Below are 25,586 nucleotides of genomic sequence, written 5' to 3'. Positions count from 1 at the left end.
TACTGTCAAAGAGTACTGTCAGACTGATTTGTAATAGACTGTCATAACTCAAATGATGACTAGCAGCATACCACCCTGCGTCCAACTGCTGCCTTGCCTATGAAGCTATTCAAGGTTGGTCCCTGGACAGGAGACCAGATGCTGCTGGAAGTGGTGTTGGAGGTCCAGTAGGAGGCACTCTTTCTTCTGGTCAAATTAGTTTTTATCGCAATGCCCCAGGGCAGTGATTGGGGACATTGCCCTGTGTTGGGTGCCATTCATTGGATGGGACGTTAAACACGTGTCCTGACTCTCTGGGGTCTGTTTTTTTGGGGGGGGATCAAAATGGGGTCACGGGCCAAAACAGTTTGGGAAACGTTAGCCTATCCCTAATTTTAAATTAGACCCTTTTAACTGTGTGGCTGTAGAATTTTGACTTTGTGGCTGTGGACTCTGACTTTGTCGCTACAGAAGCCAGTGGTAACCTACTTGCAGGGATCCTGATGTACAGTAGACAGAGAGAACATCTACCCGCTAGTGGTGAAGTTAAAAGATTACACCAAACCCTAAGAAGTGGAGCACACAGACCATGGGGCTTTCCCAATTCCCCCTGCCCAGAATAGACACCAGAGATGACACAGTACAGACATGCCATTAGATCTCAGTTCACAGTTAAACCCCAGTCAGACTAACATCAGAGTGAAGCTATCATTTCACAGGCTGGTCCCAGATCTGTGCGCTTGCTTTTAGCCAACCCCTCTGACAATCACATGACTGTCTGACTATAGTTTTGTCCCAAACAGCACCCTATAATCCCTATATGTTCCCTATATATTCATATTATAGTCCCTATATGTTCCCTATATATTCCTATTATAGTCCCTATATGTTCCCTATATGGTCCCTATATATGCCCTATATATTCCCTATATGTTCCCTATATATTCCCTATATGTTCCCTATATGTTCCCTATATGTTCCCTATATGTTCCCTATATATTCCCTATATGTTCCCTATATGTTCCCTATATGTTCCCTATATATTCCCTATATATGTTCCCTATGTTCCCTATATATGTTCCCTATATGTTCCCTATATGTTCCCTATATGTTCCCTATGTTCCCTATATGCCCTATATGTTCCCTATATATTCCCTATATGTTCCCTATATGTTCCCTATATGTTCCCTATATATTCCCTATATGTTCCCTATATGTTCCCTATATGTTCCCTATATATTCCCTATATGTTCCCTATATATTCCCTATATGTTCCCTATATGTTCCCTATATGTTCCCTATATATTCCCTATATGTTCCCTATATGTTCCCTATATGTTCCCTATATATTACCTATATATGTTCCCTATATGTTCCCTATATGTTCCCTATGTTCCCTATATGTTCCCTATGTTCCCTATATGCCCTATATGTTCCCTATATATTCCTATTATAGTCCCTATATATGCCCTATATGTTCCCTATATGTTCCCTATATATTCCCTATATGTTCCCTATATATGCCCTATATTCCCTATATGTTCCCTATATGTTCCCTATATGCCCTATATGTTCCCTATATATTCCTATATAGTCCCTATATATGCCCTATATTCCCTATATGTTCCCTATATGTTCCCTATATATGTTCCCTATATGTTCCCTATATATTCCTATTATAGTCCCTATATATGCCCTATATTCCCTATATGTTCCCTATGTTCCCTATATGTTCCCTATATATTCCCTATATATGTTCCCTATATATGTTCCCTATATATGTTCCCTATATGTTCCCTATATGTTCCCTATATATTCCTATTATAGTCCCTATATATGCCCTATATTCCCTATATGTTCCCTATATATTCCTATTATAGTCCCTATATATGCCCTATATTCCCTATATGTTCCCTATATGTTCCCTATATGCCCTATATGTTCCTTATATATTCCTATTATAGTCCCTATATATGCCCTATATTCCCTATATGTTCCCTATATGTTCCCTATATGTTCCCTATATGTTCCCTATATATGCCCTATATTCCCTATATGTTCCCTATGTTCCCTATATGCCCTATATGTTCCCTATATATTCCTATTATAGTCCCTATATATGCCCTATATGTTCCCTATATGTTCCCTATATATTCCCTATATATTCCCTATATGTTCCCTATATGTTCCCTATATGTTCCCTATATATTCCTATTATAGTCCCTATATATGCCCTATATGTTCCCTATATGTTCCATATATGTTATGAGCCCTATGGGTCCTGGTCTAAAGTAGTGCACTAAATAGGGAATAGGGTTCCATAGGGCCCTGGTCTAAAGTAGTGTACTAAATAGGGGAATAGGGTGCCATTTCGGGCTGTATCACATCCGGCCGTGATCGGTAGTCACAAAGTTGGTGCACAATTGGCCCAGTGTCATCCGGGTTAGGGGAGGGTTTGGCAGAGTGTATATTAAGGTTTTACACCTAACATTCTCAGCAGCATATTAACCTGTATGTCAGGTAATGTGCGAGGTGCAGCACGTTGCCAGGTAACCCGAAAGCCCAATCTTCCCTTCTCATTGATACTCCTGAACGCGGCTCACCTGAGCGGTCCACCGCGAACAGTTTCGGAGGCTAAAACCTGCAGGTCGAGTAAACAACAGACTCCTATGAAGTTGTCAGTTTATCCGAAGATACCCAGATTCACTGAAACAACAATGAATGACAGGTGAGGTTGATCGTTTTTCAACCTTGGAAAGAGAATAAATCTCAGCGTGCGCTGAGAATCCGTGCACTCACTTTTCGGAGGCACAGCAGAATAGTTGTTTCTACTGACTGCCACAAGAGGTCAAACATGGATTTTTTAAAAACATTAACAGGGACTTAAATTCGTTCTTGAAGTGTTCCAATTTATCCAGGTTGGTTCCGTCCCAATCCCAGCCTGGAAGGTGCAGATGAATGCCCCGTTGGTGAAGAGGTGCTTAGAGCATAGCTGAGCAGGGAATTATAGCTCTGTCTCCGTTGTTCTTATGGCTAATTAAACATGTTTTACACCACATAGATATTATAGACTGTGTGCTGTTTTGTTTGTTTGCAAATAAGTTAATGTATTCATATTCATAGACTATCACTGGCCAACAAGAACATCATGGTATAATCATCTTAGAGCTATAATTGATAATGATGTTGATGAGAAGGGAAGATTGGGCTTTAGTGTTGATACCAATTTCACCTGTTGTGCAGCTTGTAGGATATTGAAGGTTCCAGATGCACAACAGGTGAACTTGGTATCAGTCCAGGCTTCGTTCGCTATGTTTACATCAACTTGTAATCAATGTGGCAATAGCTTTTGAAAGGACCCACTCATTCCTACACTCTCTTTATAAATAGAGAGACACTAATGTCGCTAACTAGCTAGCTATATTTAATTCACCCTCACCATGCTGCAACTAACGTTACCCCATACTCCTGCCATTACCACCCAGACTTTGAGTGACAAAAGAATTACAACAAAATGTGTTTTACCTTTAGTCAAGTCAAAATTCTTATTTACAATGACAGCCTGCTCCCGGACGACGCTGGGCCAACTGCGCACTGTTTTTATTATTTATCTATTTTTATTTGTAGGAATACTTGGGAAAAGATTACCTGAAATCTTTTTTTTGGCTGAATTCTTGGTGATTGTCTCTTTTGACCATTTTGTTTTCGTACTAAATACTTTGGGGGGGGCCAAAAAAAAACTCTCGCAGGCCGACCCCTCCCAATCAATTTTTCACGTGACTGAATTTGTGATGAAGTGTGTGTGTGTGTGTGTATGTGTCAAAATGCTATAGTCGTCTCACAATAACTAAGGAGTGTTAGCTGTGTGTGTGTGTGTGTGTGTGTGTGTTTGAGAGAGAGACAGACAGCGAGAGAGAGAGGGAAAGAGAGCGAGAGAGAGAGAGCAAAATAAAGAGTTTGAGTTGATTGATTGATTCTTGCTCACAAATAAAACTGAAGGTTTGAAATCATAAATAAAGGACTAAGCACTCATTTAAAAATACATAACAGATGTTGTAAATAGAATTCAGCCTACGTTGGACAAACAAAAAGACAATTAAAACAACGGATAGCGCACCTCAATCACATTGACTATCCAGTAGCAGCTCACTTTGTCGAAGCTAACCATCCAATCTCCTCTTAAATACGCAAGCATTGAGCATGTTGCTCTAACAAGGAGAGGTGGTAACAACGAGATCCTCCTACTACAAACGGAGGCTTACTGGATGTCCAATCTAAAAACATTGACCCCTAGTGGTCTGAATATTGACTTTGATCTCAGGCCCTTCTTATGAACAATTCTTTATTTATTTTATGAACAAGTCCTGTAAATATATATATTCTTTCTACAGCTTATTAGCGTACCCCTAATATGTTCCCCCTGTTGATGATGCTCATTATACATTAAGTTTGAACCAAAAGATTACATGGAACAAATATTCAATGAAATACCAAACAAATATGTGAAATTGAATTAAACAATAATGTATGTATGTATGCTAATATGATGTAGAATATTCAATCTTTTTCTATATGAGAACAATATCCTAATATATTTAATATGTATAAACTATTGTTTAAACAGTTTCACTAATTACTTCTAATTAACTTAATAATTATGACACACCCCTCACGATTGTCATTGGTTGCACTAATTGCACTGTTTGTCTACATAACCTGGTTCTAGTCTTCATGACATCACCCTGAAGAAGTTACAGTGATGCTGAAACATTGGTAAATACCCAATAAATGACTGGTAGTTTATATATGGAGTGTGTGACTCTTTATTTAGATAGTTTATAAATTGAATACAGGACAGTTAAAACTTTGCAGGACATTTTTTTCATGATGGGAGCTGAAAAAATGTGATTGTTGAAAAATGTTTTTTGCGGGGTAAAATAGTTGTTGTACAGTCTGACAGGAGGGCAGAGTGGTGTTGTTTTTTAGGCGGCTCGTACGGGCAACGATACATAACCATTTCTGTCTGTTTCTTTGGGGCCTGGTTGTGCACTGCAGCCCCTTCTGGTTTTACTCTGTAATGGTGGGAGCTGTGGTTAGACTGCTACACCTCTAGAGATGATCCTCAGAGCCCTCATCTGCACCCTGTCCAGTTGGGCCTGCTGCTTTTTGTTACTTCCAACTAACAGCACTCCACCGTGTTCCAGACAAGGCCTGACCAGTGTAGTGTATACTGTGACCCGGTTCTTCAGTGGGTGGGCCATGTCTGTCAAGAACGTTTTGAGGCCTTCCTCACTGACTGCTCCACAAGTGTCACCACTGAGGTTAGAGTCTAGATGAAAACCAAGATACAGTAGTTTGTTTTTGTTAGCACTGGTACTTCCTGTCCTTCTAGGGTGAGTGGGGCAGGTTGTGGAGGGTCTCTTGAAAAGCATATCCAGATTTTGTTGGATGTGGCCCAATCTTTCAGCGGGTTTTCCTCCCAGCCTTTATGGAAGCTCTTGGATGCTGGTTAGAGTTATAACTCAGGACAGCCCCACATCATCAGCATGCTCAGTGTCACTGAGGACTTATTTTTTTGGTGGACATCAGCAAGAGAGAGAGAGCATGAAGACAGCCAATTAAACAGGTAGCTAGCACATTTTTAGGAATTACTGGATCTAAGAACACAATGACACCCTCTGTATTCATGTCATCTAGCAGACATGTTCTCAGGCACCAAGTATCAAACTCCTTTCACTCACAGGCAGACAGACTCACAATAGCATGGGCTTTTTGTCAACAATAACCAGAACACATACTATTTGCAGGAATATTAGGATGGAGTGACTTACAGTTTCAGTGTGTGCATGTGATTGGTGATCTGTGATACTGTGTGTGTCTCTTTTTATTTTATTTTTACCTTTATTTAACCAGGCAAGTCACCAGCCGTTAATTCTTATTTTCAATGACTGCCTAGGAACAGTGGGTTAACTGCCTGTTCAGGGGCAGAACAACAGATTTGTACCTTGTCAGCTCGGGGGTTTGAACTTGCAACCTTCCGGTTACTAGTCCAACACTCTAACCACTAGGCTACGCTGCCATCTCTACCTGTATGGGGGCGGTAGGTAGCCTAGTGGTTGGAGCATTAGGCCAGTAACCGAAATGACTGTGGTACTGTGTGAACGCTGCACGGACCTCCAGGTAAAATAAACATGAGATGCACAGGTTGTGTGTTGTCATGGCAAAGCCCCTAAAGACTACGCCACCACCGGTGAAACGGTGGAGTTGGCAAATCCCACAGACACTCATTCTGTGTTCCTCCTTCCTCCTTCTCTCTTTCCCTCCTTCCTCCTTCTCTCTTTCACTCCCTCCTCCTCTCTCTTTCACTCCCTCCTCCTCCCTCTTTCACTCCCTCCTCCTCCCTCTTTCACTCCCTCCTCCTTCCTCTTTCACTCCCTCCTCCTTCCTCTTTCACTCCCTCCTCCTCCCTCTTTCACTCCCTCCTCCTCCCTCTTTCACTCCCTCCTCCTCCTCTCTTTCACTCCCTCCTCCTCCCTCTTTCACTCCCTCCTCCTTCCTCTTTCACTCCCTCCTCCTTCCTCTTTCACTCCCTCCTCCTTCCTCTTTCACTCCCTCCTCCTTCCTCTTTCACTCCCTCCTCCTTCCTCTTTCACTCCCTCCTCCTCCCTCTTTCACTCCCTCTGCCTCCCTCCTCCTCCCTCTTTCACTCCCTCCTCCTCCCTCTTTCACTCCCTCCTCCTCCCTCTTTCACTCCCTCCTCCTCCCTCTTTCACTCCCTCCTCCTCCCTCTTTCACTCCCTCCTCCTCCCTCTTTCACTCCCTCCTCCTCCCTCTTTCACTCCCTCCTCCTCACTCTTTCACTCCCTCCTCCTCACTCTTTCACTCCCTCCTCCTCACTCTTTCACACCCTCCTCCTCACACTTTCACTCCCTCTGCCACCCTCCTCCTCCCTCTTTCACTCCCTCTGCCTCCCTCCTCCTTCCTCTTTCACTCCCTCCTCCTCCTCTCTTTCACTCCCTCCTCCTCCCTCTTTCACTCCCTCCTCCTCCCTCTTTCACTCCCTCCTTCCTCTTTCACTCCCTCCTTCCTCTTTCACTCCCTCCTCCTCCTCTCTTTCACTCCCTCCTCCTCCTCTCTTTAACTCCCTCCTCCTCTCTGTCTCGCAATACTTTCATCTATAAGCTAAAAATAACAGTTTACATAGCAACTGTACTATCAACACTGACAATCAAGACAATTTTGATGCTCTAAACATAGGCTATTTATTTACAGCATTTGAACACCCACATGCATGTGACACTCACTCATATACACACACGTAGACACACACACACAATAATACTATACATTGTATATTATTTAGTAATATAATTATTTAATTGCCTATTTACCCGTATATAATTATTTACTGTACTATTTTCTACACGGTCTGATGAATTTTGTTGATTGATTTACTTTCCTGTCTGCAGTACCAAAACCAAACACAAGGGCGCCCTGTTGCATTAAACGCACTTTAAAAACGACGTCATAGCCCTGCGACATTTTCAAAATGGCGTAATCTGAACAAAAACAATGTGGTGATGAAAACTATAGTAGGAAACGAGAGGATTTTGTTTCATTCACCGCACCGACAACTTTAAATCCTGCAACACTATGCCGGTGTGCAACTTTTGGATGCAAGGCCGGTGTCGATATGGCGACAAGTGTTGGAATGAGCACCCAAAAGCAGGCGGTGGCGGCTACGGTGGAGAGTACAACAGCCGCCCCCCTCAACAGTCCAACAGAGGCGGGGGAGGAGGTAAGGGGTACCTAGTTGTAGTAGCTCCCAGTCTTCTCCTGCTATACTGTAGCTAGTCATGGAACGATTGAGAACGGGGATCTGATTTAGTTTTTTTTTTTAAACACTACTGATTCCACACAACGTATCGACGCTTGTGTCACACGAACGCTTCAAACGCACCGACGTTGTCATTGCGCTAAAATAGTACGCACCATCATCTGGATATGTGTTCAACGTTCACCTCCTGCTACCATTTCTGTCAAGCCGTCTACGTATACAGTTTGACGCATACGTTCGATAAATTCAACATATGCACCACAAAGAACGCACTGCAAGGCCAACGCAGCGTTTCATTGGGAATGAATGTAATTATGTTGGACCAACATGAGAACTCTGTCGGTGTGTTCTAAGCGTAACAATACTACGCGATTATGACGTTATCAGCTTCAGACGTCATCACTGTCAACTGATTACGGGATTATAACGATGACAACATGATGTGAGTTTGAATTTCGTGGTCGCACATTGAGATGTGTTTGAAAGTACGATTAGCAAATGTGTAATTTAAGTTCGCAAGTTTGTATCATGATGTGTGAAAGATTTAACAACGGTTGGAAACTTGTAATTTGACATTTACAGGTAATCATGGTTACCCAGACTATTTGTATTGCCCCCCTCCCTCGTCTACTCTGCTGCTACTCTGTTATTATCTATGCATAGTCACGTTAATAACTCTACCTACATGTACATATTACTTCAATTACCTCGGACACTGGTGCCCCCGCACATTGACTCTACCCAGTACCCCCTGTATATAGCCCCACTATTTTTTATTTCCAGCTGCTCTTTAATTATTTGTTATTCTTAGCTCTTACCCTATCCCTGCTGAACAATCCAACCATTTTGTTAGTGTCATTGATGTAATGTGTCATTGTGTCATTTGACTGTAATACCTCTAGGGTCCTGTGGTGGTCTGGCAGTATGCTGCTTTCTAATGTTCTGACTCCCTCTACACCTGAAATGAAATAAGAAAAAGAGGAATAACAATACTGTCTAGTCAGTCAGTAACTAGGTTAACACTCATGTCAAATGATACCCAACCAATACGCCTAGTAGTCTTTATCTCTGGAGTCTGTTGCTATGTCTCTTCTCATGGAGGCTTCCCTGTTCAGAGGAAACATGGAGCATCTTGTGGAGGAGTTGTATTTACTATGCGCTCTTCCGGGACAATGTGGATCAACCGGTTGTTTCAGTGCAACAATTGTTTACTGGCAGAGGACTATAGAGAAGAAGTGGCTACTCTGTCTTGCCTGACACACCGGCTCCTCCGGAACCTCCTCTCACCAGCCGTTATAATCATCAGCTTTATGGCAAGAAACATCTTGGTTCCCGGGGCAGAAACCTATCCTAGGGCTCGGGTACAGCGCATTAGGCTGCTTCCTATCGTTTTACACCAGAAGAAGGGGACTGTCGTAATCCATGTGGGATCTATACTGACCAAAAATATAAACGCAACATGTAATGTGTTGGTCCCATTTTTCATGAGCTGAAATAAAATATCCCAGAAATGTTCCATATGGACAAAAAAAGCTTATTTCTCCAAAATTGTCCATAAATTTGTTCGTGATAATTTATTTTTTGCCAAGGTAATCCATCCACCTGACAAGTGTATCATATCAAAAAGCTGATTAAATGGCATGATCATTACGTAGGTGCAACTTGTGCTGGGAACAATAAAAGTCTATTTTAAAATGTGCAGTTTTGTCACAACAGAACGCCACAGATGTCTCGAAGGAGTGTGAAATTGGGATGCTGACCGCAGGAATGGTCGCCAGGTTTGTTACCAGAGAATTGAATGTTCATTTTTCTACCATTATGGTATGGGGTTAAAGAATTTGGCATTATGTTATGGGCCTCACAATGGGGTCCCACGTGTATGGCGTTATGTATGGGGTTATGGTATGGGGTTATGGTATGGGGTTATGGTATGGGGTTATGGTATGGGGTTATGGTGTGGGGTTATGGTATGGGGTTATGGTATGGGGTTATGGTATGGGGTTATGGTATGGGGTTATGGTATGGGGTTATGGTATGGGGTTATGGTATGGGGTTATGGTATGGGGTTATGGTATGGGGTTATGGTATGGGGTTATGGTATGGGGTTATGGTATGGGGTTATGGTATGGGGTTATGGTATGGGGTTATGGTATGGGGTTATGGTATGGGGTTATGGTATGGGGTTATGGTATGGGGTTATGGTATGGGGTTATGGTATGGGGTTATGGTATGGGGTTATGGTATGGGGTTATGTTATGTGTGGGGTTATGTTATGGGGTTATGGTATGGTTATGGTATGGGGTTATGGTATGGGGTTATGGTATGGGGTTATGGTATGGGGTTATGGTATGGGGTTATGTTATGGTATGGGGTTATGGTATGGGGTTATGGGGGGTTATGGTATGGGGTTATGGTATGGGGTTATGGTATGGGGTTATGGTATGGGGTTATGGTATGGGCAAGTATAAACTACGGACAACGAACACGATTGCATTTTATTCATGGCAATTTGAATCGCATTTTTACTTGTGAATCCCTTTTCCACAAATTTACTAAACTTTCTAAAAGCTTACGAATCTCTTGGTAACGTGACAGTAAATGTGAAGATTTGCAGCAGAATGTTCATCATGCTCGTAAATGGATTTGTAATCATTGTTCTTGTTGAATGGATTCAAATGTCAACTTTACCACCGTTTGTATTTTTAATTTAATTTTACCTTTATTTAACCAGGCAAGTCAGTTAAGAACATATTCTTATTTTCAACGACGGCCTGGGAACAGTGGGTTAACTGCCTGTTCAGGGGCAGAACGACAGATTTGTACCTTGTCAGCTCGGGGGTTTGAACTCGCAACCTTACGGTTACTAGTCCAACGCTCTAACCACTAGGCTACGCTGCCGCCCACATAATGATGTGTGAAAGATTTAACGAGCGAAAATACACATTTGTGAATCACACTTGCACCCACATCTGTGTGCGACCACGTAATTCAAAATACAATCTCATGTAGTTCCGTGACCATTAAAATCCATAATCCCAGAACTGACAGGAGCCGACTACTGCTGGAAGCTTTTTATTTTATTTTTATCAAGGTATTTCACCTTTGCAGGTGGAAAGATCGCTCAATTTTTTTATAAAGTTTTCTTTGCCAAGAAAATCACAATACGATATTATCACAATACGATATTATCACAATACGATATTACGATATTATCACAATACGATATTATCACAATACTTACAGTACCAGTTTCTAATCTTTTTAAATTATGAGTTTCGATTGGCTGTTCAGTTTTTTTACATTTAAAATCCTAAATCATGCAATGGAGCCACCGTCCTTTGTAAATGTTTAGTTAGTTAAAAAAAGAAATCTCGGTTGCTCGTTTCAAAGCAGCCACGTCATCAATGACCTCCGAAAGATTTGTTTGATTATGTTTTTCAAACAGTGTGTTGAAAACAATGCGAGATCCCACTGATTTCGCCGCAGTGCCGGTGCTTTCTTTGATGCAAAGTTGCTTTCACACACCAACTTCCAAATTTGAGATTTTTGAAATGTTTGATATTTTATTTAAAAAAAAAAAATAGAAATCACATTTACATAAGTATTGAGACCCTTTACTCAGTACTTTGTTAATTAAAAACCTCTTAAGGATCCTCCCCCCTTTTTTTCAATTTTCACCTAAAAGGACATACTCAAATCTAACTGTCTGTATCTCAGGACCTAAAGCAAGGATATGCATATTATTGATACAATTTGAAAGGAAACAGTTCAAGAGAAGGGCCATAATGTATTATTCTAGCCCAGATGCAATGTACATTTTGGCCACTAGATGGCAGCAATGGGTGTGCAACGTTTTAGAGTGATCCAATGAACCATTGCATTTCTGTTCAAATTTTGTATCAAGACTCTCCAAATACGCCTAATTCGGGCGCGAGGTTTGGCTCTGGGCTGTGAACCTTCGGGCGCGAGGTTTGGCTCTGGGCTGGTGAGAGTACTCTTGCATTAAACCTTCAGCAGAGGTTCTGGCAAGTAAAAAAACAAACTTAAAAAAAAAACAGAAACAGATGGGCTTTTGAAGCTAATGAATTGAAAGTGGGTCATCATGTTATGCAGCCTAGAAACACATTTCTCCCGTCCAATATAAGGGTAGTCAAATCTATGAACGTCCTGTTTTTAGGGTTTGGGAACAGAGTGTGGGTGAACCCAGCTCAGAGGTCTGGAGGAGGAAACTACGTCCAGCCGTCATCCTTCTCCTCCCAGCAGGGTGGCAACAACTGGGGTCCAGGAGGAGGAGGAGGAGGAAGGGACAGCCAAGCCCAGAGCTCTAACTTCAGTTTCGCAGCCTCCTCTCCAAACCAAAACAGATTTTCTGTCTTAAACACTCAAAGCAGCTTCGACAAAGGTGGGAGAGGAGAAGGGGAAGACAATGAAAAACACTTGTAAGTCCACTGTTTGCTTGTGTGGAAACAATTATCTCAATGGGATTCAGAATTGACACACACACACATATATATATATATATATACACACACAGTGGGGCAAAAAAGTATTTAGTCAGCAAGTTCTCCCACTTAAAAATATGAGAGTGGCCTGTAATTTTCATCATAGGTACACTTCAACTATGACAGACAAAATGAGGGAAAAAAATCCAGAAAATTACATTGTGTGATTTTTAATGAATTTATTTGCAAATTATGGTGGAAAATATATATATATATATATATATAAATAAATATAAATAAATGAGTCCCTGACAAAGTAGTCTTAGTACTTAAAATAAGTATATTATATATATATATACTTATTTTCCACCATCATATAATATATATATATATATATATAAAAATGAGTCCCTGACAAAGTAGTCTGTAAATGAAATGGCCTGTTATCAGAATGCCTTATCTCCTCACCAGGGAGACCATCCAGAAAGATATGGAGATCTGGGAGACTTCAGGCCAGTGGCTTTTCTCCTGTTACTCTGTCCTCAAAGCAACCATCTCAGGTAAGACAAACAGCTTAGTTACTCTGTCCTCAAAGCAACCATCTCAGGTAAGACAAACAGCTTAGCTTTGGTCTGTCCCACTATAGGATGGTCTGGTTAGTTTGACTGAATAACTGAAGTTGGAGACTCATATCTCCCTCACTAACTTTAAGCATCAGCTATCTGAGCAACTTACCGATCGCTGCCGCTGTACATAGCCCATCTGTAAATATCCCATCCAACTACCTCATCCCCATATTTTTATTTAATTTTTTTCTCTCTTTTGCACACCAGTATTTCTACTTGCACATCCTCATCTGCACATCTATCACCAGTGTTAATTTGATAGATTTCCTACCTGGTTAAATAAAGGTGAAATAAGATAAATGAATAAAAACACAGTTGTTTACCATTAGCTCAGTTGGGATGGAAGGAACATCTTGGATAGATCTTGATGTAGTAGTAGTAGTAGTAGTAGTAACAGTAGTAGTAGTAGTCGTAGCTGTAGTAGTAGTAGTAGTAGTAGTAGCTGTAGTAGTAGTAGTAGTAGTAGTAGTAGTAGTTGTAGTAGTAGTAGTAGCTGTAGTAGCTGTAGTAGTAGTAGCTGTAGTAGTAGTAGTAGCAGTAGTAGTAGCTGTAGTAGCTGTAGTAGTAGTAGTAGCTGTAGTAGTAGTAGTAGCTGTAGTAGTAGTAGTAGCTGTAGTAGTAGTAGGCTGTAGTAGTAGTAGCAGTAGCTGTAGTAGTAGTAGCTGCAGTAGCTGTAGTAGCAGTGTGTAGTAGCTGTAGTAGTAGTAGTAGTAGCTGTAGTAGTAGTAGTAGCTGTAGTAGCAGTAGCAGTAGTAGTAGCTGTAGTAGTAGTAGTAGTAGCTGTAGCTAGTAGTAGTAGCTGTAGTAGCAGTTGTAGTAGTAGCTGTAGTAGCTGTAGTAGTAGTAGTAGTAGCAGTAGTAGCAGTAGTAGTAGTAGTAGTAGTAGCAGTAGTAGTAGTAGCTGTAGTAGTAGTAGTAGTAGTAGCTGTAGTAGTAGTAGTAGCTGTAGTAGTAGTAGTAGCTGTAGTAGTAGTAGTAGTAGTAGTAGTAGCTGTAGTAGTAGTAGTAGTAGCTGTAGTAGTAGCTGTAGTAGTAGTAGTAGCTGTAGTAGTAGTAGTAGTTGTGTAGTAGTAGTAGCTGTAGTAGTAGTAGTAGCTGTAGTAGTAGCTGTTGTAGTAGTAGCTGTAGCAGTAGTAGTAGTAGCTGTAGTAGTAGCTGTAGTAGTAGTAGTAGCTGTAGTAGTAGCAGTTGTATTAGTAGTAGTAGTAGCTGTAGTAGTAGTAGTAGCAGAAGTAGTTGTTGTAGTAGTAGTATTACTAGCTGTTGTAGCTGTAGTAGTAGTAGTAGTAGTAGTAGTAGTAGTATTACTAGCTGTAGTAGTAGTAGTAGTAGTAGCAGAAGTAGCAGGCTATATTAGATTGGCTGTGATATTAACTCCAGTATATTGAATGGATGTGGAGGGCATTGAACCGGGTCTCCTCCTCTGTGCAGGGTTCACAGAGCTCTCTCCAGAGGAGCTGAGACTGGAGTACTACAACACCAAGCCATCAGGAGACCTGCAGGGATATGTGAGTAGAATGCATGTGTCCCTTTATCTGCATGGACACAGTATAACGTGAAGGCAACTCTGCACTGGGATTCAATGTCATGGACACTGTAGTAGAACTCTGCACTGGGATTCAATGTAGGAGTAGTACTAGCTGTAGTTCAATGTAGTAGTAGTAGTAGCAGAAGTTCAATGTCAGGCTATATTAGATTGGGATTCTGTGTTGTTAACTCCAGTATATTGAATGGATGTGTGCAGGATGGCATCTGAACTGGGTCAATGTCATCCTCTAATGTGCAGGGTTGCACTGGGCTCTGTCATGGACACAGTATAATGGAGCTGAGACTGGGATTCAATGTCATGGACACCAAGTATAAGTGAGACCTGCACTGGGATTCAATGTCATGGACACAGTATAATGTGAAGGCATCTCTGCACTGGGATTCAATGTCATGGACACAGTATAACGTGAAGGCAACTCTGCACTGGGATTCAATGTCATGGACACAGTATAACGTGAAGGCATCTCTGCACTGGGATTCAATGTCATGGACACAGTATAATGTGAAGGCAACTCTGCACTGGGATTCAATGTCATGGACACAGTATAACGTGAAGGCATCTGCACTGGGATTCAATGTCATGGACACAGTATAACGTGAAGGCAACTCTGCACTGGGATTCAATGTCATGGACACAGCTTTATTGATACATATGAGACAGACATTTGTCTTCTGCTTTTAACCAACCCCTCTGATATACACACATTATGTAGGAGAGGCTGGAGCAGAGAGAGGCTGGAGCAGAGGGGAGAGAGGGGTCACACATTATGTAGGAGAGGAGAGAAAGGGGAGAGAGAGGTCACACATTATGTAGGAGAGGCTGGAGCAGAGGGGAGAGAGAGGTCACACATTATGTAGGAGAGGAGAGAGAGGGGAGAGAGAGGTCACACATTATGTAGGAGAGGGGAGAGAGAGGTAAACACATTATGTAGGAGAGGGGAGACCAGGGAGAGCGAGGTCACACATTATGTAGGAGAGGGGAGAGAGAGGTCACACATTATGTAGGAGAGGGGAGAGAGAGGTCACACATTATGTAGGAGAGGCTGGAGCAGAGGGGAGAGGTCACATTATGTAGGAGAGGTGAGAGAGGTCACACATTATGTAGGAGAGGGGAGAGAGAGGTCACACGTTATGTAGGAGAGGGGAGAGAGGTCACACATTATGTAGGAGAGGGGAGAGAGAGGTCATTATGTAGGAGAGGGGAGAGAGGTCAGGTAGGAGAGGGAGAGAGGGGGAGAGGTCACATTATGTAGGAGAGGGAGAGAGAGGTCACACATTATGTAGGAGAGGGGGAGAGAGGTCACACATTATGTAGGAGAGGGAGAGAGGGAGAGGTCACACATTATGTAGGAGAGGGAGAGAGAGAGGTCACACATTATGTAGGAGAGAGGAGAGAGAGAGTCACACATTATGTAGGAGAGGAGAGAGAGGTCACACATTATGTAGGAGAGGGAGAGAGAGTAGGAGAGGGAGAGAGGTCACACATTATGTAGGAGAGGGGAGAGAGAGGTCACACATTATGTAGGAGAGGGAGAGAGAGGTCACACATTATGTAGGAGAGGAGAGAGAGGTCACACATTATGTAGGAGAGGGGAGAGAGAGGTCACACATTATGTAGGAGAGGGGAGAGAGAGGTCATTATGTAGGAGAGGGGAGAGAGAGGTCACCCATTATGTAGGAGAGGGAGAGAGAGGTCACACATTATGTAGGAGAGGGGAGAGAGAGGTCACACATTATGTAGGAGAGGGGAGAGAGAGGTCACCCATTATGTAGGAGAGGGGAGAGAGAGGTCACACATTATGTAGGAGAGGGAGAGAGAGGTCACACATTATGTAGGAGAGGGGAGAGAGAGGTCACACAGTATGTAGGAGAGGGGAGAGAGAGATCACACATTATGTAGGAGAGGGGAGAGAGAGGTCACACATTATGTAGGAGAGGGGAGAGAGGTCACACATTATGTAGGAGAGGGGAGAGAGAGGTCACACATTATGTAGGAGAGGGGAGAGAGAGGTCACACATTATGTAGGAGAGGGGAGAGAGAGGTCACCCATTATGTAGGAGAGGGGAGAGAGAGGTCACATTATGTAGGAGAGGGGAGAGAGAGGTCATTATGTAGGAGAGGGAGAGAGAGTAGGAGAGGGGAGAGAGGTCACATTATGTAGGAGAGGGGAGAGAGAGGTCACATTATGTAGGAGAGGGAGAGAGAGGTCACACATGATCACACATTATGTAGGAGAGGGGAGAGAGGGTCTGAAGCATCACACATTATGTAGCAGAGGGGAGAGAGGTCACACATTATGTGGAGAGGGGAGAGAGGTCACCCATTATGTAGGAGAGGGGAGCCCATTATGTAGGAGAGGGAGAGAGAGGTCACACATTATGAGGAGTTTAGGGGCTTCAGTTCCTTGTTCCCAACAGTGATTCTAACTTAAGAACAGGGATTCCAGATAGCATCACATTACTTTTTTTTACTGAGAAATTAATTTAATTCAATACTGACAGCAGCCTTCCTTGTGTTTTTAGGCTAACGTCATCAATCAGCTGGTCAACCAATGGAGAAGCAGAGTCCAGGAGCTGAGGGCTATGAGCGGCAACACCAGGGTCGCTATGGTAACACACACACACACACACACACTTACTTTCTGTAGTAATACGACAAGACAAATAGAAAGCCTTATATGTACCAGGTGAGTAATACTCTCTCGTCTCTCCCAGCTTGCAGAGCTGGACAACCCAGCACCACAGGCAGCGTCTGGAGGTTTTGGGTCGACACCAGTGACCGGCTTTGGGTCCTCAGCACCATCTGGCTTCGGAACAGGTAAGATCTGCTGTAGCCTGTGTTCTTCATAAGAAGACAATACAAATGGAATACAGACATGGAGGCCTTCTCTAACTCCTATGTTGACTGGCTAAGACCTTACTCTGTAGTAATACGACAAGACAAATAGAAAGCCTTATATGTACTGGATAAGACCCCTGTAACTCCTATGTTAACTGGCTAAGACCCCAGGCAGCTCCTATGTTGACTGGATAAGACACTGTGACCGGCTAAGACCCTCTAACTCCATCTGGCTTAACTAAGATCTGCTGACCCTCTAACTCCTATGTTAAATGGAATACAGACATGGCTAAGACCCTTCTAACTCCTATGTTAACTGGCTAAGACCCTCTAACTCCTATATTAACTGGCTAAGACCCTCTAACTCCTATGTTAACTGGCTAAGACCCTCTAACTCCTATATTAACTGGCTAAGACCCTCTAACTCCTATGTTGACTGGCTAAGACCCTCTAACCCCTATGTTAACTGGCTAAGACCCTCTAACCCCTATGTTAACTGGCTAAGACCCCCTATAACTCCTATGTTGACTGGCTAAGACCCTCTAACTCCTATATTAACTGGCTAAGACCCTAACTCCTATATTAACTGGCTAAGACCCTCTAACTCCTATATTAACTGGCTAAGACCCTCTAACTCCTATGTTAACTGGCTAAGACCCTCTAACTCCTATGTTAACTGGCTAACACCCTCTAACCCCTATGTTAACTGGCTAAGACCCCCTATAACTCCTATGTTGACTGGCTAAGACCCTCTAACTCCTATATTAACTGGCTAAGACCCCCTAACTCCTATATTAACTGGCTAAGACCCTCTAACTCCTATATTAACTGGATAAGACCCTCTGTAACTCCTATATTAACTGGCTAAGACCCCCTATAACTCCTATATTAACTGGCTAAGACCCCCTATAACTCCTATATTAACTGGATAAGACCCCCTGTAACTCCTATGTTGACTGGCTAAGACCCTCTAACTCCTATATTAACTGGATAAGACCCTATAACTCCTATATTAACTGGCTAAGACCCTCTAACTCCTATATTAGTGGGACATGCAGTTGTCCTTTTAAATATTTACTTGCGTTCCTAATCCTCTTCATTCCTATATTGAGCATAAGGTTTCCATGAGATAGTGCCAATGTTTGTGGGCTCGTAGGATGATATAAACTCAGCAGAATCTGCGCTCATCTGTGTAAACGTGCCTTAGGCATTCTGGAAGGAGGCATGAGCAGTGCTGATGTGGCCAGGGCAATAAATTGCAATGTCCGTATTGTGAGACTCCTAAGACAGCGCTACAGGGAGACAGGATGGACAGCTGAGTGTCCTCGCAGTGGCAGATCACGTGTAACAACACCTGCACAGGATCGGTACATCTGAACATCACACCTGCGGGACAGGTACAGGATGGCAACAACAACTGCCCGAGTTACACCAGGAACACACAATCCCTCCATCAGTGCTCAGACTGTCCGTAATCGGCTGAGAGAGGCTGGACTGAGGGCTTGTAGGCCTGTTGTAAGGCAGGTCCTCACCAGACATCACCAGCAACAACGTCGCCTATGGGCACAAACCCACCATCGCTGGACCAGACAGGACTGGCAAAAAGTGCTCTTCACTGACGAGTCGTGGTTTTGTCTCACCAGGGGTGATGGTCAGATTCGCATTTATCGTTGAAGGAATGAGCGTTACACCGAGGCCTGTACTCTGGAGCAGGATCGATTTGGAGGTGGAGGGTCCGTCGTGGTCTGGGGCGGTGTGTCACAGCATCATCGGACTGAGCTTGTTGTCATTGTAGGTGATCTCAACGCTGTGTGTTACAGGGAAGACATCCTCCTCCCTCATGTGGTACCCTTCCAGCAGGCTCCTCCTGACATGACCCTCCAGCATGGCAATGCCACCAGCCATACTGCTCATTCTGTATGTGATTTCCTGCAAGACAGGAATGTCAGTGTTCTGCCATGTCCAGCGAAGAGCCCGGATCTCAATCCCATTGAGCAGGTCTGGGACCTGTTGGATCAGAGGGTGAGGGATAGGGCCATTCCACCCCAGAAATGTCCGGGAACTTGCAGGTGCCTTGGTGGAAGAGTGTGGTGACATCTCACAGTAATAACTGGCAAACCTGGTGTAGTCCATGAGGAGGAGATGCACTGCAGTACTTAATGCAGCTGGTGGCCACACCACATACTGACTGTTACTCTTGATTTTGATCCCCCCTTTGTTCAGGGACGCATGATTCCATTTCTGTTAGTCACATGTCTGTGGAACTTGTTCAGTTTATGTCTCAGTTGTTGAATCTTATGTTCATAAAAATATTTACACATGTTAAATTTGCTGAAAATTAGCGCAGTTGACAGTGAGGGTACGTTTCTTTTTTTTGCTGAGTTTATATATCTCGTACTTCTCTCAAACTGGACTCTCCCTCCTCTCCTCAGGTTTCGGAGTGCCGGCTCAGGTCCCAGTCCAGGGCACCTCGGGTGCCAGTAATTTCAGCTTTGCTGGACCAGGTGCAGCTTCTGCTGCTCTCGGCAGTGCTGCGTCAGCCGTCGCACCAGCTCCCACTGGGATTGGCTCGATGGCCACCACTGTTCCCTCTGCAGCCGGTTTCTCCTTTGCCACCCCTGCTGCCAACAAGGAGCCAACTACAGTCGGTTTCGGAGCTCCTGCCTCTGCGTCCGGGTTTAGCTTCACCTCGACGGTCGCTGGTGGAGGAGGAGCATTTGGAGGGAGTGGTTTCGGGAGTGCAGCGCCAGTGGCTGCAAGTGGTTTTGGACAGGCGAGTGGAGGGTTTGGGGTTATGGCCCCAGCAGACAGTCTCTTCACCCCCCAGAGCCAGCTGAGTGAAGAGGAACTGAAGGAGTTTGGAGGGAAGAGGTTCACCCTGGGACAGATACCACTCAAACCCCCCCCTGTTAATATGCTGGTGGTCTGATCCCACCACTCAACCCCCCTGTTAATATGCAGGTGGTCTGATCCCACCACTCAACCCCCCGTTAATATGCAGGTGGTCTGATCCCACCACTCAAACCCCCTGTTAATAAGCAGGTGGTCTGATCCCACCACTCAAACCCCCTGTTAATAAGCAGGTGGTCTGATCCCACCACTCACCCCCCGTTAATAAGCAGGTGGTCTGATCCCACCACTCAAACCCCCCTGTTAATAAGCAGGTGGTCTGATCCCACCACTCAACCCCCTGTTAATATGCAGGTGGTCTGATCCCACCACTCAACCCCCCGTTAATAAGCAGGTGGTCTGATCCCACCACTCAAACCCCCCTGTTAATAAGCAGGTGGTCTGATCCCACCACTCAACACCCCCTGTTAATAAGCAGGTGGTCTGATCCCACCACTCAAACCCCCCGTTAATAAGCAGGTGGTCTGATCCCACCACTCAACCCCCCTGTTAATAAGCAGGTAGTCTGATCCCACCACTCAACCCCCCCCGTTAATAAGCAGGTGGTCTGATTCCACCACTCACCCCCCCGTTAATAAGCAGGTGGTCTGATCCCACCACTCAACACCCCCCTGGTTAATAAGCAGGTGGTCTGATCCCACCACTCAACCCCCCTGTTAATAAGCAGGTGGTCTGATCCCACCACTCCCCCCCCCTTTAATAAGCAGGTGGTCTCATCCACCACCACTCCCCCCCCCTGTTAATATGCAGGTGGTCTGATCCCACCACTCAACCCCCCCGTTAATAAGCAGGTGGTCTGATCCCACCACTCAAACCCCCCCCTGTTAATAAGCAGGTGGTCTGATCCCACCACTCAACCCCCCTGTTAATATGCAGGTGGTCTGATCCCACCACTCAACCCCTCCGTTAATAAGCAGGTGGTCTGATCCCACCACTCAAACCCCCCTGTTAATAAGCAGGTGGTCTGATCCCACCACTCACCCCCCGTTAATAAGCAGGTGGTCTGATCCCACCACTCAACACCCCCTGTTAATAAGCAGGTGGTCTGATCCCACCACTCAAACCCCCCGTTAATAAGCAGGTGGTCTGATCCCACCACTCAACACCCCCTGTTAATAAGCAGGTAGTCTGATCCCACCACTCAAACCCCCTGTTAATAAGCAGGTGGTCTGATCCCACCACTCAAACCCCCGTTAATAAGCATGTGGTCTGATCCCACCACTCAAACCCCCTGTTAATAAGCAGGTGTCTGATCCCACCACTCAACCCCCCTGTTAATAAGCAGGTGGTCTGATCCCACCACTCAACACCCTCCGTTAATAAGCAGGTGGTCTGATCCCACCACTCAAACCCCCTGTTAATAAGCAGGTGGTCTGATCCCACCACTCAAACCCCCCGTTAATAAGCAGGTGGTCTGATCCCACCACTCAACACCCCCTGTTAATAAGCAGGTAGTCTGATCCCACCACTCAAACCCCCCGTAATAAGCAGGTAGTCTGATCCCACCACTCAAACCCCCTGTTAATAAGCAGGTGGTCTGATCCCACCACTCAAACCCCCTGTTAATGAGCAGGTGGTCTGATCCCACCACTCAAACCCCCCCTGTTAATAAGCAGGTGGTCTGATCCCACCACTCAAACACCCCCTGTTAATGAGCAGGTGGTCTGATCCCACCACTCAAACACCCCCTGTTAATGAGCAGGTGGTCTGATCCCACCACTCAAACACCCCCTGTTAATGAGCAGGTGGTCTGATCCCACCATGGACATTTTTAAAATGGCTCGTCTCCTTTCCTTTTAACTGACCTGTTGGAAAAGAGCTGGACTGAATATCTCTGAAGCCTTTTTGATGAGTTAAAAAACCACCGCTAATTTACAGACTCTCCCTCATCCTTGATGTAATCACTAATCTGACTAGTTTCTACTGGGGGGGAGAGAAGAAGAAGAAGAAGAAGAAGAAGAAGAAGAAGAAATCTATCAAATGGATTCTGAAGGATGTCAAGTTTCAACCAAGATGGTGTTCCTGGTAATAGTGCCATGTCATTTGGTTGAAACGTTTCCTTTTAAAATGAAAGGGTGGAGCAGAATGTAAGACAGATGATAGTCAGACTACTGGAGGTCTGACTGTACCAGGGACTAAAATAGGCTACTGTTTTTGCTATTTTAAAATTTAAATAAGTGTGTTTTAATTATGGTTGGTGGTATTTTTGCTTTGAACCAAATTATGGTCTGTTTTTGTTTGCGTTCATCTTGTGTGTGTCGTCCCCCCCAGGTGTATATTGTATAAACAATACTTTGTTCTGTCCTTCATTAAATTAAAACCGTCTTGTGACTTCATCAGAACATAAAACATGTGTACAGTAGCAGATTAGACGTTTTTCTTATTGGTCCTATACAATTCACATTATACCAGAGAGCCACCATGAATGAGGCTCTCTGATTGGACTCGTCCTGGCTCATCCTGTATAACTACTGCAAATAGACACTTTTTCTATTCACACACATATATGTGGTATATTCTGAGTCCTGGTAGCTAATTTCTTGCAATTCTATACATTTTACCATGGGGGTTTTGTACTGTGTATTTAAGTACTGTATTCTCGACACGGATCATTATAGTTCTACTACTCTACGTTGTATTTTAGTTACACTGTTTTATACAACAGCGCATATTTTGTTTATAATGTATTGAAACAGCATGGAGCAGGTCTCGAACCCTCGACCTTCGAGCCCGAGATCCGGCGAGCTATCGACTGTGTCGCAAATGCATGGCTCGTGCGGCAGGGTCGATTTCCGATGAGTCGTCACAATATAGTGGATTCTGCGTATACTCAATCTCCACGAGGAGTATAAAAGTAGTGTAGTGGAGGTGTATACGCCATATAAATGAATAAGGCTGAACAGATCGCAATGTTACAATGTTGATTAGCATACACACTACACGCAAGTTCCAAAATGCAATTTGTGGGGAAAACACCATTGTAAAATGCTCATACCATTTGTGAGCGGTTTCATGGACAGAGATGGAAATATCCGGTGGAAATTTAGAAAGAGGGAAATATAGAGTCAACAACGACCATGGTTTGCCATTTACCAGCTGTTTCGTTATGGTCAGTATTATAGCCGTGGGAAGTAGTTTATGCGTGGGGGGGTGATGCGATATTTTTTGTCAGCTGATTGGGTTCCTGGGGAAACTTTAAATTATTTTTATTTCAGGGGGTGCAGAAGGTGCAGCACCCGTACATTCCGCATCTATGGCCAGTATGTATTTACACAAAAAAAAATTGAAATAAAAAGTTACATGCAACTGAAAAAAATACCCTGTCTGAAAATGTCGTTTATGACCAAGTGCGCATGCGCAAACTATATCCAACATAATCCGTTGTTACCCATGATGCCAATTTAGCAATTGTGTTGCTAGATTTAGCAATTTATCAGACTACCATGACAACCTTTTTTTCAAACAGCACCTAGCAACAAATGTGGCTACTTTTAACAGCTTTTTGGAACTTGTAGCAACTTTTGAAAAGTGACTAAAATTCTAAAATGCACGCATTTTCCCTCTAAATGACACTAAAACGATTTTCTCTTGGCACACACTCAAGTCACACTACACACGTGCCTGGCTGCATTGTGAGTGCGGAAGGCTTGCAGCAATTTTAGTAAATTACAAGTCATTGTTGTCTGACTGCAGTAGTTAGTACGTGTTCAACGAGACAAACCCAATGAATTTAGTTGCTCACGAATGTTTTGATCTTGAACAGAATTTACAACATCAATCAACATGTGTCAATCAAAAAATTGTACAGCCAGAAGTACAGAAAAGAGTGGGTGTCTCTCTACCTGAACAAATATGATTTGTTTTACCGAGATGGACAGTGGGTGTCTCTCTACCTGAACAAATATGATTTGTTTTACCGAGATGGACAGTGGGTGTCTCTCTACCTGAACAAATATGATTTGTTTTACCGAGATGGCCAGTGGGTGTCTCTCTACCTGAACAAATATGATTTGTTTTACAAATAGATGGACAGTGGGTGTCTCTCTACCTGAACAAATATGATTTGTTTTACCGAGATGGACAGTGGGTGTCTCTCTACCTGAACAAATATGATTTGTTTTACCGAGATGGACAGTGGGTGTCTCTGTACCTGAACAAATATGATTTGTTTTACCGAGATGGCCAGTGGGTGTCTCTCTACCTGAACAAATATGATTTGTTTTACCGAGATGGACAGTGGGTGTCTCTCTACCTGAACAAATATGATTTGTTTTACCGAGATGGACAGTGGGTGTCTCTCTACCTGAACAAATATGATTTGTTTTACCGAGATGGCCAGTGGGTGTCTCTCTACCTGAACAAATATGATTTGTTTTGCTGAGATGGCAGTCAACGTTATTGTGTATTCTACGTAATGACACCACAACGTCATTTAGCAATGTAGTATATTTAATTCAAATGCTAATAATACTAGGTAAATTTCACATTCACAAATGGTCTAATTCAAAAACCTAACTTTTTTTCACTTTATAAATGAGTTTAAACAATATGGCACTACTTTAACTAAAATGAAAAACAAAAAGGCAATTAAAACTTGTATTTGTAATGAATATTATTTATTTGTTTAGGATTCCTGCAATGTAAATAGTTTGTTTGTGTAACAGTATAATTTTAAACCGTCCCCTCGCCCATACCCGGGCGCGAACCAGGGACCTTCTGCACACATCAACAACAGTCACCCACGAAGCATCGTTACCCATCGCTCCACAAAAGCCGCGGCACTTGCAGAGCAAGTGACGTAACCGATTGAAACGCTATTTAGCGCGCGCCACTGCTAACTGTTTCACATCCGTTACATTTGTATGCTTGTTTGCATGTGACTATTCCTCTTTTGTTGGTTGATATTTGTTTAAAGATATATATAGTTTAAAAATATATATAGTTTAAAAATATATATATTTTAAAAAACCTGCTTGAAGCAACTTCCCCTGAAAATGAGTTGGCAACACTGGTCATTACTGCCAAGCACAGGTCGGCTGATTCGGCAGCAGGAAATCACTGTGTCACCTACAAAATGTAACCGATGTGAAATGGCTAGCTCGTTAGCATTTCAATCGGTGACTCTGAGACCTTGAAGTAGTGGCCTCGGCTTTTGTGGGTGACTGTTGTTGATGTGTGCAGAGGGTCCCTGGTTCGCGCCCGGGTCGGGGCGAGGGGACGGTTTAAAGTTATACTGTTACACTTATACATCTGCTGTTTCACTGCGCTACACGGAATACAATAATACTTCATCAAAGTAGATTAAGTAGACAATATATATATATTTTTTTTACAGTGAAGGCATATTTCTAAATAAACCGAGTGATTTTATTGGAGGTGCAGAATAGGTAAAAAACAATACTTTG

General features: G+C 43.4%; 1 protein-coding gene and 2 long non-coding RNA genes across 23 annotated transcripts; all 3 read left to right on the top strand.

Annotated features, from left to right (window-relative positions):
• The first annotated feature begins 7,512 nt into the window (after positions 1-7,512).
• Positions 7,513-20,261, top strand: nup42 (nucleoporin 42). Its single transcript, XM_052469138.1, has 7 exons — positions 7,513-7,777; positions 11,994-12,255; positions 12,730-12,818; positions 14,316-14,392; positions 16,956-17,042; positions 17,148-17,250; positions 19,704-20,261. The coding sequence occupies exons 1-7, from the start codon at positions 7,633-7,635 to the stop codon at positions 20,198-20,200; spliced, it is 1,260 nt and encodes a 419-aa protein (XP_052325098.1). The 5' UTR covers positions 7,513-7,632; the 3' UTR covers positions 20,201-20,261.
• Positions 15,356-16,526, top strand: LOC127909151 (uncharacterized). 3 transcript variants are annotated; one of them, XR_008069941.1, is made up of 3 exons: positions 15,356-15,553; positions 16,126-16,189; positions 16,317-16,526. It is a non-coding gene; the product is annotated as an uncharacterized LOC127909151 (long non-coding RNA). The 3 variants fall into 3 exon arrangements; XR_008069942.1 differs by having other exon boundaries at positions 15,356-15,615; positions 16,126-16,157; XR_008069940.1 differs by having other exon boundaries at positions 15,356-15,615.
• A 77-nt stretch (positions 20,262-20,338) lies between the features above and the next one.
• On the top strand, positions 20,339-22,530 carry LOC127909146 (uncharacterized). 19 transcript variants are annotated; one of them, XR_008069915.1, is made up of 3 exons: positions 20,694-20,723; positions 21,550-21,590; positions 21,755-22,530. It is a non-coding gene; the product is annotated as an uncharacterized LOC127909146 (long non-coding RNA). The 19 variants fall into 19 exon arrangements; XR_008069921.1 differs by lacking the exon at positions 21,550-21,590 and adding an exon at positions 21,099-21,140; XR_008069932.1 differs by lacking the exons at positions 20,694-20,723; positions 21,550-21,590 and adding an exon at positions 20,339-20,354.
• Positions 22,531-25,586: the final 3,056 nt, after the last annotated feature.

This window comes from Oncorhynchus keta, chromosome 19 (genome assembly GCF_023373465.1).
Source record: "Oncorhynchus keta strain PuntledgeMale-10-30-2019 chromosome 19, Oket_V2, whole genome shotgun sequence".
NCBI lineage: Eukaryota > Metazoa > Chordata > Actinopteri > Salmoniformes > Salmonidae > Oncorhynchus > Oncorhynchus keta.
Note: the sequence above shows the minus strand (reverse complement) of the source record. Positions and strands in the feature narration are given on the sequence as shown.

Bases quoted from the DNA above. Each gene is read 5' to 3' on its own strand.
- nup42 (XM_052469138.1), top strand. From the start codon at position 7,633: ATGCCGGTGTGCAACTTTTGGATGCAAGGCCGGTGTCGATATGGCGAC. The intron at 14,393-16,955 runs GTGAGTAGAATG...TTGTGTTTTTAG, and splicing joins CAGGAGACCTGCAGGGATAT to GCTAACGTCATCAATCAGCT. The intron at 17,251-19,703 runs GTAAGATCTGCT...TCCTCTCCTCAG, and splicing joins ACCATCTGGCTTCGGAACAG to GTTTCGGAGTGCCGGCTCAG.